The sequence below is a fragment of the Chlorocebus sabaeus genome, chromosome 1, assembly GCF_047675955.1.
Source record: "Chlorocebus sabaeus isolate Y175 chromosome 1, mChlSab1.0.hap1, whole genome shotgun sequence".
Lineage (NCBI taxonomy): Eukaryota > Metazoa > Chordata > Mammalia > Primates > Cercopithecidae > Chlorocebus > Chlorocebus sabaeus.
Genome location: NC_132904.1, coordinates 67,834,408 through 67,849,475, shown reverse-complemented (window position 1 = coordinate 67,849,475; position 15,068 = coordinate 67,834,408). Strand labels below are relative to the sequence as shown.

Below are 15,068 nucleotides of genomic sequence, written 5' to 3'. Positions count from 1 at the left end.
TTATGAGAAACAGGGTCGTGTCCGCAAAGTTGTAAAAGCTCAGCAGCTTTGGTATGCCATCATTGAGTCTCAAACAGAAACAGGCACCCCGTATATGCTCTACAAAGATTCCTGTAATCGAAAGAGCAACCAGCAGAACCTGGGAACCATCAAATGCAGCAACCTGTGCACAGAAATAGTGGAGTACACCAGCAAAGATGAGGTAGGTAGAAAAAATTCTTCCTAGAGTACTAAGAAAAGAACCTTAGGCATTTCCTAGAGTACTAAGAGTACTTTTCTAGAGTACTAAGAAAAGAACCTTAGGAATTTGTGAATTCCTCACTTGAGGTAAGTGAAGGGAGTTTGCATAGTGGTAAGCAGAAGAATACTATTAAAGGCAGAGAGCAAAAGAAGGAAAGGGTATCATCTGTGCCTATAAATGTTTTTTAGTCTAAGCCGTGTGGGAAAGACACAGTTTTTTCTTATACACACATCATTGTAATAACATTTACTCAAGAAAAATAGAAATATACAGTTATGTTGGTTTAGGACACACAAAAATGTATTAGGATGTACATTCAGTTTAAAGTACGTAAGCCTTGAGCCTGGAAAGTGGAGGCTGCAGTGGGCTGAGATTGTGCCACTGTACTCCATCCTGGGTGACAAAGTGAGACCCTGTCTCAAAACAAACAAAAAGAAAAACAAAAACCAAAAACAGCAACAAAAAAAGTATGTAAGCTTATAAAGAGAGTCCTTTCAGTGAATGGTGAGATCCAATTCTAATCTCAGAGTCTGTAAAGAGACTTCACAGAAGAATCAAGGCTAGAAATGGGACATGGATTTGATGTTTTAAAAAAAAGTTTTAGAGAGGAGCTTTCCATTTGGAAAGAGTGGTCTGTATGATATGCCAGAGACAGGGCTGGGTTTTGTGCAGTGTGGCAAGTAAGTCTGTTTTGATGGTGCAAGTAGATTAATTATTGGAATATGGAGAAATGGCTATGGCTGGGAGAAGGGAGATAGAAGGTAGAAACTGACATGTCACAGAGATAGGAAGCCCTTGTAGGTTTCTGACAGGAAAATAGTATCAAAATGTTAAGATGAAAACGATGGTTCTTGTGTCTGGTTACAGTGTCTTGCTGTGAGAAGAGGTTAGAGGTTAGCCTAGGGAGATGGTTGCAGTAATAGGATGACAGGCTGCTTTGATATTGGGTGTAAACTATGGAAATGAGGAAGGAGTAGATCCTCAATTCTATGACCTTAAAAAAAAAAGACAAATGAAAAGTCAGGAAGTAAATGGAAATTGAGTTAAATATACTGCTAAGGTACATTTTAATTCAAAATTTATTGTGCACCAGCTATATATAAAACACTGTGTTAAGTACTTTGAGAATATAAATAAATATGCTGTCCTCTGGAAACTTCTAATTTAGTTGGAAGAAATCGACATATACTGAAGTAACTATTATGCAAGATAGATTATATTATAGAGGCTAGACTGACATTTTAAAAATAAAAATCAGATAATGTCATTTGTCTGCACAAAACTACTCTTTGGCTTGCTAACCCACGCAGAATTCCTTTTTTTGAGGGAGTCAAGATTTCACTCTGTTGCCCAGGCTGGAGTGTGGCTCATTGCAACGTCAACAGAGTTCTTTCTTTTTGTAAATTGAGCTATATAATTCATTCTTTTTAAAATGTACAATTCATGTTGTTTGTGTGTGTGTGTGTGTTTATTTTTTGGGTGTATCTGCAAGTCTGTGCAACCATTACCACTATCTAATTGTAGTTTTTTTTTTGTTTGTTTTTTGAGACAGTCTCTGTCACCAGGCTGGAGTGTAGTGGCTCGATCTCGGCTCACTGCAGTTTCCACTTCCTGGGTTCAAGCAATTCTCCTGCCTCAGCCTCCCAAGTAGCTGGGACTACAGGCGCGCGCCACTACGCCCAGCTAATTTTTGTATTTTTAGTAGGGATGAGGTTTCACCGTGTTGGCCAGGATGGTCTCAATCTCTTGACTTCGTGATCCACCCCCCTCGGCCTCCCAAAGTGTTGGGATTACAGGCATGAGCCACCGTGACCAGCCTGTAGTACATTTTTATCACTCTAGATAATGAAACACTTTACCCATTAGCAGTCACTCCCTGTTCCCTTCTTCCCTCAGCCCTTGACAACCACTAATATATTTTCTGTCTCTAGATTTGTGGACATTCCGTAGGAATGGAATCATATAATATGTGGCCTTTTGTGTCAGGCTTCTTTCACTGAACATATTCTTTTATTCGTGTTGTAGCATGTATCAGTACTTCATTCCTTTCCATCCAGAGTTCTTAGAATGCCGTACAAGGTCCTACACAACTGGATAACCCACCTCATCTGCGGTTACTTTCCCCTTTGTTCACTCTGCTCCAACCTTATTAATTTTCTTGCTTTTTCTCAAACATGTCAAGCGTGCTCCTACCTCAGAATTTTTGCTCTTTCTTCCCTCTTGAATGTTAAAATGCACCCCCTCTTCCCATAGCCACATGGTTTGCTTTCTAACCTGTTCAGTTATTTGTTCATATGCAACGTTTTCAGTGAGGTCTTTCTTAACAACTCTGTTTAAAAATTACACCCCCTTCATTTTTATCCCAAGTACTCTCTGTCTTCTTTTCCTGCCTGTTTTTCTCCCTGGTATTTATTAGACTTTTGTGATTCAAGCTGTATTTTAAAAATGGGTATTTGGCAACATGTGTAGAATGGAGTAGATGTGAAGGGCATCAGGAGTTCAATGGGAAACTTTCAGTAGTCCAGGTGAGAGAAGTTAAGACTTTGGCTTGGGATAGTCATAACCAAAATGGAAAAGAAAGTGTATTCATTCAGCATTATCAAGACTTACTGTGTGCCAGATGTGTTGCTAGTGCTAAAGATATAAATAAAATGATCCTTGTGTGAAGCTCACTGCCTAGTGTAGTGGAGGAGCTTTTTCAGAAATCACAAATTGGAATCCTTTGTTGCTAAGGGCTTATCAGAATATTAGTGAAGGTGAGGTGGACATGTGTGCTTTGAAGAACTTTCTGCAGTGATGGAATTGTTCTGTATCTGATGGCTATTAAGCACTTGAAATATGACTAGTGCAACTGAGAAACTCAAATTTTATTTCATTTTAAATAGATACATGTAGCCAGTGGCTACCATATTGTAGGGGCACTTATCTACTGAATAATGAGATAGGTATATGTAAAAAGCTAATTATAACATAGTGTGATATATGTCTGGTAATAGAGCTGTGTACTGTGGAACACAGGATTCTCTATCTTATTTTGCTGATGCATGTTATAACTAACACATATGACTAGGTATTGAAGAAATAGAATCAGTGGGATTTAGAAATGGACTGATGAATGATGAAGAGGGAGAAGTCAAATATAAAAATTTAACATTTTATTGTCTTGAGAGTATTAGAGGCTCACATGGTGGTGTAGTTGACATAGGAAGTAGAAATAAAAATTGTGTGATTCTTGACCTGTTTTTTGCATTCCAGGTTGCTGTTTGTAATTTGGCTTCCCTGGCCCTGAATATGTATGTCACATCAGAACACACATATGACTTTAAGAAGTTGGCTGAAGTCACTAAAGTTGTTGTCCGAAACTTGAATAAAATTATTGATATAAACTACTATCCTGTACCAGAGGTATGAATATATTTCTCTGCTTATTGGTAATTATTGAAATCCAAATTGAAAGGAATCAATCATGATCTTCAAGTCATTATTTAAATGGTTGTCAGTAAAGTGGTTTGAGAAAAAGAGGTAGTCTGTCTCATTTAGTACAGAATGTTGATTTTCCTGTTCAGTAATATTTTCTCCTTTTCTTTAAAATCTGTTGACACAAAGGCATGCCTATCAAATAAACGTCATCGCCCCATTGGAATTGGGGTTCAAGGTCTGGCAGATGCTTTTATCCTGATGAGATACCCTTTTGAGAGTGCAGAAGCCCAATTACTGAATAAGCAGATCTTTGAAACTATTTATTATGGCGCCCTGGAAGCCAGCTGTGACCTTGCCAAGGAGCAGGGCCCATACGAAACCTATGAGGGCTCTCCAGTTAGCAAAGGAGTAAGTATATGGATGAAATTGTTTTTGCCTGTGAGTACCTGTAGTGGGCTGAATGGTGACCCCACAAAAGGATATGTCCACCTCCTAATTCCTGGAACCTGTGAATTTCATTTTATTTGGTTCAAGAAAGGGTTTTTGCAGATGTAATGAAGAACCTTGAGATAAGGAGATTTACCTGGATTATCCAGGTGGGCCCTAAATCTAATGACAGTTGTCCTGCAAGAGACACAGAAGGGGAAGCAACATGACTATGGAGGCAGAAATTGGAGTGTTACAACCACAAGCCTTGGAATGCTGATAGCCACTAGAAGTTGTAAGAGGCAAGGAACAGAATCTCTTCTAGTGCCTCTGGAGGGAGTGTGGCCCTCCCAACATGTTGATTTTGGGCTTCTGGTCTTCAGAACTATGAGAGAATACATTTTTGTTATTTTAAGTTATCAAGTTTTTAGTAATTTGTTGCACCAGCCATAGGAAACTTCAGTACCTTTGTCCTCTGGAGTAAAAAGGATACTCTGTTTTAATCTCTTATTTAGAACTAGTCATTGCTAAAATAATATAAGAGGGATGCTGCCAGTGTTTATTTTCTGTGGATTAAAACATGCATTCGTTATTTCACAGTTTCCAGACGTCAGGAGTCCAGACTTAGCTTAGCTGGGCCTTCTTTTCTGGGTCTGTGTTCAAGATGTTGGTAAGGGCTGTGGTCTCATCTGAGACACAGTTCTCTTCTAAGCTCACCTCGTTGTTGGCAAAATATATTTCAAGGATTCATGGCATCTTGCTTCTTTAAGGCCAGTGGGAGAGACCATCTTTCATTTCAAAAGGGGCATACTCTAGTCTCTTTTGAGTGTTTCGCCTAATAAATCAGGTCCACATAGGATAATCTCCCCGCCACCCCTCCACCACCACCCCCCCTTTTTTGTTTTGAGACAGAGTTTCACTTTGTTACCCAGGATGGAGTGCGTGCTGTGATCTCAGATCACTGCAACCTCTGCTTCCCAGGTTGAAGCGATTCTGCTGTCTCAAGTCTCCTGAGTAGCTGGGATTACAGGCGTATGGCACCACGCCTGGCTAATTTTTGTATTTTTAGTAGAGACGGGGTTTTGCCATGTTGGCCAGGCTGGTCTTGAACTCTTGACCTCAAGTGATCTACCTGCCTTGGCCTCCCAGAATGCTGGGATTACAGGTATGAGTCACTGCTCCTGGCATAATCTTCCTTTTATTTAACTCAGAATCAACTGATTTGCAACCTTAATTACATCTGCAGAAACCTTTCACCTTTGCCATAATCACTGGAGTGACATCCATCCTATTCTCAAGTCATGTCCATACTCAAGTGGAGATTATAAATAGCCTGTGGACCAAGGTGTGGGAATCTGAGGAGCTGTGTTAGAATTCTGCCTTCACTGCCTTTATTATCAGTACTATGATTCTTTTCTATATAAAATGTTAATTTTATTTCTGACATTCCTGCTGGTATTAGAGGAAAATAGGTGTTTTTAGCTAAGTAAACAGATCAAGGGACAGATGAAGGCACTGAAGAAAGACAAGGTTAAAGTAACATTTTTACTGTAAAAAAACAGAATGTATCAGCCACATGCTTTTATGAATTTTAGGGTTTTCTGGTTTGTAGATATGATGTGGGATAATCAGTTTTCTTAGCCTGCTTCTGATCAATATGACTACATGGAATTTTGTACAGGAAAATCTCTGGAGCTTGTATTCCTCATAGAGGTCGATTAGAAGACAGCATTTGTTGGGATGTGGTGACATGGCAGCTAGTCTTTTTTTTTTTTCATAGTTTTAACTTGCTGTAGAATAAATTTGAGTTGTGTATTCCTTAGATTCTTCAGTATGATATGTGGAATGTTACTCCTACAGACCTATGGGACTGGAACCTTCTCAAGGAGAACATTGCAAAGTAAGTGAAGAGATGTAAAGTAGCTTTGAAGGCAGAAGGGTTTAGGTTCACCTTCTGGATCTTCAGAAGTTAGATATGTCATTTTAACTTCTTAAACTCATTTATTACAAATGGGGCTAAAATGGCCTATCTCACAAAACTATTTGGGAAAAAACTTTGTAAGATAATCTATATATAGCAACCTGCAAGTTGCTTGGCACAATGAAAGCATTTCAGTACATGGTAGGAATTGCTATTATTAGTTGATCTTATTTTAGGAACTTAACACACCTAGATTAGGTAATTTTCTTTCTCATTAAGGCTTTTTTCCAACTATGCTTTTTTTTTTTTTAAATGTTTTTGATTCTTATTTATTTCCCGATTTAGTTACATCGGCCATATAAATGGCTTTTGTTTGAATTGATTGTCATAGGTTTAAGGGATTTTGTCATAGGAATAAGGGATTTTGGAAGAGTTTTTGGAGGGTAATGTGTTTTAACTATAGGAAAGAAAAGTTTTAAAATTGAGTTTTTGTAGACCTTTCAAACTAATAAGCATAATGGATTCGAAGGCAGGCAGAATGTTTTGCAGAGTGAATAACAAAGCAAATTGTTTTTGTTTTCTATCGTGATGACTTTGTCATTTATGGGTTAATGCATATGCAAAGTGATTAATATTTGGAGAATGAAGCAGTAGCTTTAAAATGCTCTTTAAAAAAAATAACTGTTTGCCTTAAAATTGTTAAATTAAAATTATTTTCCTAGTCAAATAATACATGTTAGAAAATTTAGGAAAACATAGATTTGGAAAGAGAAAATGAAAATTATACTAATACTGCCTCCCCCAGAAACCCTGTGTGCATCTTATCATCCTTTTGGTTTTCTTCCAAGAGTACACACACACTTCCAAGAGTGTATTTACATGGGAAATTCAACTTTTAAGAAAATGAACCTGTTCTCTCTCTCTCTCTCTCTCTCTCTATATATATATATTTCCCCCCCCCTCAAAATACTATGGCCTAGTTTTTTATATACATGACTTTTTTTTTCTAATTTCAAAATTAGTATATGAACACAAATTTATTATTAATAAAGCTCAAATGCAGAAATAAAATAGAAAGTAAAAGCCCTTCTTCATACTTCTGCCAACCATTTGTCTCAGAAAACAAACCAAAAAAGTAACTTATTCTTTTTCCCAGAGATAAGCCTTGTTAATGGAGTGTATTTTTCTAGATCTTTTTCAGTACATTTTCGGATAGGTACACACACACGGTTTTGTCACATAAATGTGATCAAATTTGTATTCTGGGCTGGGCACCGTGGCTCACGTCTGTAATCCTAGCACTTTGAGAGACTGAGGTGGTCGGATCACTTGAGATCAGAAGTTCAAGACCAGCTTGGGCGACATGGCGAAACTTCGTCTCTACCAAAAATACAAAAATTAGCTGGGCATGGTGGCGCATGCCTGTAATCCCAGCTACTCGGGAGGCTGAGGCATGAGAATCACTTGAACCTAGGAGGTGGAGATTACAGGGAGCCGACATTGTGCCACTGTAGTCCAGCCTAGGTGACTGAGACTGTCTCAAAAAAAAAGACTTGATGTATTTTGAGACTTGTTATTTAGTGGTTTATTTTGGAGCTCTTTCTCTTTTAGTACATGTAGATCTACCTAATGTTTTTAATTATTACAGACAATTCCATAGTTTGAATATATCATATATGTATGACTTTTCACAACAGTTTCCTGTCTGTAGACAGATGGTGTTGCTATTTTACAGATGAGGCAGTAAAGACATGAAGATAGTTGGTGGTTTGCTTGATACCTCACTACAAAGTGACAGAGTAAGGTGGAGAAACACCCCCCAAAAAAAGTAAATGAAAAGATAATAAAAACTAAAAAGTAGAGAACCCAGTTGTATTAGTTCTCACACTGTTATAAAGAACTGCCTGAGACTGGGTAATTTATAAAGGAAAGAGGTTTAATTGACTCACAGTTCTACACGGTTGGGGAGGCCTCAGGAAACTTACAATCATAGCAGAAGGGAAGGCAAACAGGTCCTTCTTTAATATGGCGGCAAGTGAAGTACTGAATAAAGGGAGAAAAGCCCCCTATAAAACCAGATCTTGTGAGAACTCACTATCATGAGAACAGCATGAGGGTAACCTCCTCCGTGATTAAATGACCTCCCACCAGGTCCCTCCCATAACACGTGGGGATTATGGGAACTACAATTCAAGATGAGATTTGGGTGGGGACACAGCCAAACTATATCCAGTTGTACAGACTCCATCAGGATATGAGGCTGTATGCTAAGCATCTTATGAATCCATAAGTATAGAATGTAGGAAATACAGGCTCTTTGTGTTTTAAAAACTTGAGACTAAGAAGACAAGTAGTTAAGGTGTATGGAAAGGTACAAGTCAGAGAAAATGTTTGCAGAGCAGATATTTGTATTTGACATTTGTATTTGTGCCTGCCTGATCAGGAAAGATGTTTTAAAATTGGTATCAGTTAGGCTGAGCTTTGAAGGTGAGCTAGGGGCAGTTGGGGGATTTCTCAGTGTGTCAGATAGTATATTCTCTCTTAAGTACTCTTGGGCATTGATTTGTCAAAAGATGTTAACCTTCTTCCAGGAACTTATAATTGAAGAATATACTTTGAGTATAATTTCTTCCTGTTTACAGGATAATGGAGAATTATGGTGATATTTGTCTGATTCTGACCATTTTCTCATTATTATTTTTCCAGAAGGGGCCTAGCACAGTGATTTTATAGACACTTAGAAAAGAATGAGGGTTGGATGAGCATACCCTAATACAGGTGGGGAGCGCTTCAACAGCACTTTGAATGTTTCCCTAGGCAAGATAGTGTATCAAGTGTTATGATTCCTGAGTGCCACAGTCCAAGTGGCATAAATCATGGCATGATAAGGATTGCCAACAATAAAAATTATACTAATTCAGTTTAGGAGTCAGGCATTTAAGAGGAGAGGGAGCTATAATAGCACCCATACTGTGGAATTGCCTGCCTGTAGTAGTTTAATTTGAAAGTCAACATGTGAGTTCAATGCATCTATGATGTTACATTTACATTTACTACATTTATCTATATTTACTACAGTGACTTAAAGTAACTACTTTCCTGGCAGATTGTAGCTTTGGGACTAGTACCTGATAATCTCCTTTTCTGTAGGTATGGTATAAGAAACAGTTTACTTATTGCCCCGATGCCTACAGCTTCCACTGCTCAGATCCTGGGGAATAATGAGTCCATTGAACCTTACACCAGCAACATCTATACTCGCAGAGTCTTGTCAGGAGAATTTCAGGTGAGCAGTTCACAACCAGCCCTACAGGGAGACTTTTTGAAAGCCTGATGTTGGGAGTAAATGCTAACTCGTGTTTAATTTGCCCATTTTCTTAGTTTGGGTGCAAAGCTTTGATAAAGAGAGTCATCTACATCTCCAATATTATTATTTGTTATTAATATTTCAGCACAATAGGCATTTAATAAATGATCTGTTGAAAAAATGAATTACTGAGGGTCAAGTATGAAAGTAAGTTGTTGATAGTAGAGTTAACATAATGTTTAATCATTATGTAATCATAGTGATGTATTCTATAACTTCCCCCAGATGCTTAAGTTAGGATACTCAAAATATATAAAGAAGTATCATTTAAGGCAGTGGTTCTCAGACTTGGTTACCAATTAGAATTTATGGTGGGTGAGACCAGTGGTTTTTTGTTTCTTTGTTTTTAAGGTTCCCAGGTAATTCTTATGTGTAGCTAGTATTTGAGAACCTCAATTTAAAAGACTATTTGTGAATTTCCAGATATCTTGAAATAAAGTTCTGTAAAGTTTGAGAAGGATACGTTTCTAATTTTTTTAACCTAAGTATTTATAGATTTACCCATCTTAGACGCTATTCTTTTCACTTTTGCAAATGCTGTATGTTTCTTTTTTAACTAAAATATTTTTTCAGCTTTATTAAGGTATAATTGACAATAAAAATTGTGTATAAATCCAAGGTATACAGTATAATGATTTGATATGTGTATATATTATATAATGATGACCACACCACAATGTTTTTGTTGTTGTTGATGTTGTTTTTGAGAAAGTGTCTCACTTTGTCACCCAGGCTGGAGTGCAGTGGTGTGATCTTGGCTCACTGCAACCTCTGCCTCCCGGGTTCAAGCAATTCCCATGCCTCAGCCTCCCAAGTAGCTGGGATTACAGGCGTGCTGCGCCACCATGCCTGGCTAATTATATTGTTTCTTGAATAACAGATGTCAAGATCTTAAAGGAATATAGCTTTTGTGTGGTGGCATTGATGTCTCATTTTTATAAAAATAGAATTTACCAAGCAATCTAGCATTAAATAATTCTTAAGTGATTTTAGTTTAAGCTTCAAAGCTGTAGTCTTTTCTAAGCTGTCACTGTTGTTTATTTCTTCATATATTTTCTGCTTTTCCATTCAGATTGTAAATCCTCACTTATTGAAAGATCTTACTGAGCGGGGCCTATGGCATGAAGAGATGAAAAACCAGATTATTGCATGCAATGGCTCTATTCAGGTAAGAATGAAAATGAAATGTGCTCTGCAGGGGCTGAGTTGGACATTGTGGTACCTCCTCACTCATGCCAAACAATGGAGAAAATAACTTCATTGCGTTCATCTAGGCTTTGCTTATGTAGCTCTGTTCACCTCTTCATTGTTGTGCTAGGATTGTACACATCTTTACATAGCCCTTACCATCTTGTTTTTATGCAATAATATAAAATAGTAGTACTCAATTTTTCTGCATCTTAGAATCAATTGGGGAACTTTTAAAATTCTGAAGCTTAGGTTGCATTCTTTACCAATTAAATGTTTAGGAGCAGGAGCCAGACATCACTTTTTTTTTTTTTTTTTTGAGACAAAGTCTCTGTTGCCCAGGCTGGAGTGCAGTGGTGGGATCATGGCTCACTACAACCTCTGCTTCCTGGGTTCAAATGATTCTCCTGCCTTAGCCTCCCAAGTAGCTGGGTTTACAGGTGCCTGCCACCACGCCCGGCTGATTTTTATATTTTTAGTAGAGACGGGATTTCACCATGTTGGCCAGGCTCCTGACCTCAGGTGATCCGCCTGCCTTGGCCTCCCAGAGTGCTAGGATTACATGCATGAGCCACCGTGCCTGGTCTCACACATTAATACTTTTTAAAGATTCTTTTGGTGATTCCAAAGTACATCAAAATTTGGGGGATCATCGATAGACTGAAATTAAGAGAGTCAAGCTTAATTAAAAATCATGGTTGAGGACTGATAGTCCAAAAGACAGAGTCACAAATAGTGTAAATATTTGCAACTAAGAGTCAAGAGGCATTTATTTGCAAATAGAGGTGTCTGGCTAAATGTTGGTCTGCTTAGCAACACAGATGATGAGTCCTGTAACAGTTCCATATTTGATGACAGAAATTAGCATTAGCTAGTCTCTGTGTTTTAATGAGAGTTAACCCTAGACCTAAGAAAACCTGATTTATTTGGATTCCAAAGGGAGTTTGGAATCCTAGCTTATTTAAAGGGTTTTATCTCATTGCTTACCTTGATCCCTGTGAATTACAGCCCTTGGTTTTTGTGTTTTCTGCAAAACTCAAGGGTCATTTATTGCTGCTTAGCTCTGACTTTTCCTTTCTTTAAGTGCCTCTAGAAGAATGAATGTTTGGGTCATAAACCAATCTTTAATTCTCAAAAACAGATATATTGGAAATCAAAAACCAACCAAAAAGGGATGCTGAAATTACCGTCACCAGATTGATATTTGGTTGGTTAGATGGGGTTTTGTTCAACTTCCTAAATAGTCTTGGTAAACTTGATAAGGATCGTATCATATGATACTGAATAGTAAGGTCAGATCTGGAAGGAAGTAAAACCAGGGTCAAACCTTGTGTCACTATTCTATTAATTACACACTGCTTTCTTTAACTGGAGTAAAGTAAACATTTGGTTTTCCTTCTTTAGAGCATACCAGAAATTCCTGATGACCTGAAGCAACTTTATAAAACTGTGTGGGAAATCTCTCAGAAAACCGTTCTCAAGATGGCAGCTGAGAGAGGTGCTTTCATTGATCAAAGCCAATCTTTGAATATCCACATTGCTGAGCCTAACTATGGCAAACTCACTAGTATGCACTTCTACGGCTGGAAGCAGGTTGGTAGAGAATATCAAGGAGGACTTAATTGCCAGCTTGAGATATTTTGGCATTGGAATGATTTTATGTTCTAGCCACCCATTAAATATTATCACCTAGAAGTTCTTTAAGTTCAAATCCAGAATATTAAAACCAACCCATGGTTTTTGTACCAGATCAAGGTCTTGCCTTGGATTTTCTTGTTTCTGTTAGGTTTATTTCCTTCTTAGGTTTGAAAACTTGGAGTTACCTGTGATCCTTTCCTTCCTTTACTCTCTATATAATTACCAAGTTATGTTGACTGTTCCTTTGTATTATTTCTTAAATATCTTCCTTCCTTTTCTGCTGCTGTTATTCTAAACTGACCTTATTCCTTCTAATATCTCTGCTCCCAGCCATTTTGTGTGCATTACCACCATTCCTCAAATAAAACTTTGCACACCTCAACCCACTATTCGAAAACATCCATTGTTTTCTCCCTTTATAAAGTGAAAGCCAGATTACTTAGCTAGTCATTGCCAGCTGTAAAGTCGGTAATTTTAGATTATGTTCTTATTCCCTGATAATGTATTGGGTATTTAAGTAGAATTATAAATTTGTTTTTTAATTTAACATTTATTGAACATCCAGTAGGTGCCAGCACTGAGGATACTGAATAGAAGATGATAATCTTCATCTTTGAAGTCTTTTAGTCTGTTGTTATACAGAGACACAGTCTAGCTCTCTAAATAGTTATAACCTAAGGCAGACATGTTGTCTTGGGCAAACTTGGAAGTCATGTACATAAAAACAAAGACAAAAGAATAAAAATGTTTGACCTTTCCAAAGAGATAAGCCTGTTTTAGGGGTGAAAAGAACAGGGTATTTCTATCTGACTCGCAAAGCATTTTTGAGAGTACTCCTAGAGGAGATAGAATTCCAAGTTTAAAAAAAGTTTGATCTGGTTAATGGGAATGTATTTTATTTTATGTCTGTCTGTCTGTCTGTGAGTATGTATGTATGTATGTATTTTGAGACAGAGACTCACTCTGTTGCCCAGGCTGGCATACAGTGGCGTGATCTCGGCTCACTGCAACCTCTGTCCTGGGTTCAAGTGATTCTCGTGTCTTAGCCTTCCGAGTAGCTGGGATCACAGGCGTGTGCTACCACACCCGGCTAATTTTTGTATTTTTAATAGAGATGGGGTTTTGCCATATTGGCCAGGCTGGTCTCAAGCAATTCACCTGCCTTGGCCTCCCAAAGTGCTAGGATTACAGGTGTTAGTCACTGCGCCTGGCCAGGAATGTATTTTATTTTACTATTATTATTTTATTTTATTTTATATTTTTTTAGACAGAGTCTTGCTCTGTTGCCCAGGCTGGAGTACAGTGGTACAATCTTGGCTCACTGCAACCTCAGCCTCCTAAGCAGCTGAAATTTACAGGCATGCAATACTACTCTTGGGTAATTTTTTATTTTTAGTAGAGACGGGGTTTCACCATATTGGCCAGGCTGGTCTCAAACTCCTGACCTCAAGTGATCCACCCACATTGGCCTCCCAAAGTGCTGGGATTACAGGCGTGAGCCACAGCGCCCAGCCAGGAATGTCTAGTATTCTCACAGAGTTTCTCCTAATCATTGTCTTTACTTTCCTTATAGGGTTTGAAGACTGGGATGTATTATTTAAGGACAAGACCAGCGGCTAATCCAATCCAGTTCACTCTAAATAAGGAGAAGCTAAAAGATAAGGAAAAGGTATCAAAGGAGGAAGAAGAGAAGGAGAGGAACACAGCAGCCATGGTGTGCTCTTTGGAGAATAGAGATGAATGTCTGATGTGTGGATCCTGAGGAAAGGCTTGGAAGAGACCAGCATATCTTCAGTAGCCAAACTACTTCTTGAGCATAGATAGGTGTAGTGGATTTTGCTTGAGGTGGTAAGGCTTTGCTGGACCCTGTTGCAGGCAAAAGGAATAATTGATTTAAAGTACTGTTACGATGATAATGATTTTTTTTTTTTTAAAACTCATATATTGGAATTTTCACCAAAATGATGCTTTTGAAAAAAAGAAAAAAAAAACAGATATATTGGGAATCAAAGTAGAAGTTTTAGGAATGCAATAAGTCTTCTTGCATACAGGGAGTGATTAAGTAAAGTTTCATCACCCCTTTAGCACTGATTTTCTGATGACTTCAGTTTTGTTAAGGAGATTTAGTTTTACTGCTTTGACTGGTGGGTCTCTAGAAGCAAAACTGAGTGATAACTCATGAGAAGTACTGATAGGACCTTTATTTGGATATGGTCCTATAGGTTACTCTGAAATAAAGCTAAACATTTCTAAGTGATTGTATGAGATTAATTTTGTCGTTTACTTTCATAAAAAAGTCAAATTTGAAAAAAAATTTTCTGTTCTTTGAGAATTCGGGGAGGAAATTATGCCTTTTTCTTTTTCTTTTTCTTGTAGTGAAATATACATAACATACAATTTACCATTTTACCTATGTTTCAACATACAATTCAGTGACTTAAGCATATTCACAGTGTTATACTACCATCACCACTATTTGTTTCCCGAACTTCATCATCCCAAACAGAAACTCTGTATCAATAAGAACCTTAACTCCTCATTTCCCTGCCCCTAAGTCCCTGGTGACTTCTATTCTACTTTCTGTCTCTATGAATATGCCTATTCTAGGTACCTCGTATAAATGGAATACATGTCTGGCTTATTTCATTTAGCATAATGTTTTCACAGTTTATAGCATGTATCCAAATTTCATTCTTTTTTTTTTTTTTTTTGAGACAGAGTCTTGCTCTGTCATCCAGGCTGTACGATCTTGGCTTGGCTCACTACAACGTCTACATCCTGGGTTCAAGTGATAAGTGATTCTTGTGTCTCAGCTTCCCAAGTAGCTGGGACTATAGGTGCATGCCACCATGCCAGGATAATGTTTG

The 15,068-nt window shown here is 37.8% G+C and overlaps 1 protein-coding gene across 1 annotated transcript in view; it reads left to right on the top strand.

Annotated features, from left to right (window-relative positions):
- The window catches only part of RRM1 (ribonucleotide reductase catalytic subunit M1), a 43,855-nt gene extending 29,397 nt beyond the window's left edge, over positions 1 to 14,458 (top strand). The window contains exons 12-19 of the mRNA XM_008019950.3: positions 1 to 202; positions 3,497 to 3,646; positions 3,848 to 4,069; positions 5,911 to 5,987; positions 9,159 to 9,294; positions 10,448 to 10,543; positions 11,968 to 12,156; positions 13,775 to 14,458. Of these exons, the coding sequence (XP_008018141.1) occupies positions 1 to 202; positions 3,497 to 3,646; positions 3,848 to 4,069; positions 5,911 to 5,987; positions 9,159 to 9,294; positions 10,448 to 10,543; positions 11,968 to 12,156; positions 13,775 to 13,963 (1,261 nt within the window). The 3' untranslated portion in view covers positions 13,964 to 14,458. The remainder of the gene's footprint in view (positions 203 to 3,496; positions 3,647 to 3,847; positions 4,070 to 5,910; positions 5,988 to 9,158; positions 9,295 to 10,447; positions 10,544 to 11,967; positions 12,157 to 13,774) is intronic.
- The last annotated feature ends 610 nt before the right edge of the window (positions 14,459 to 15,068 follow it).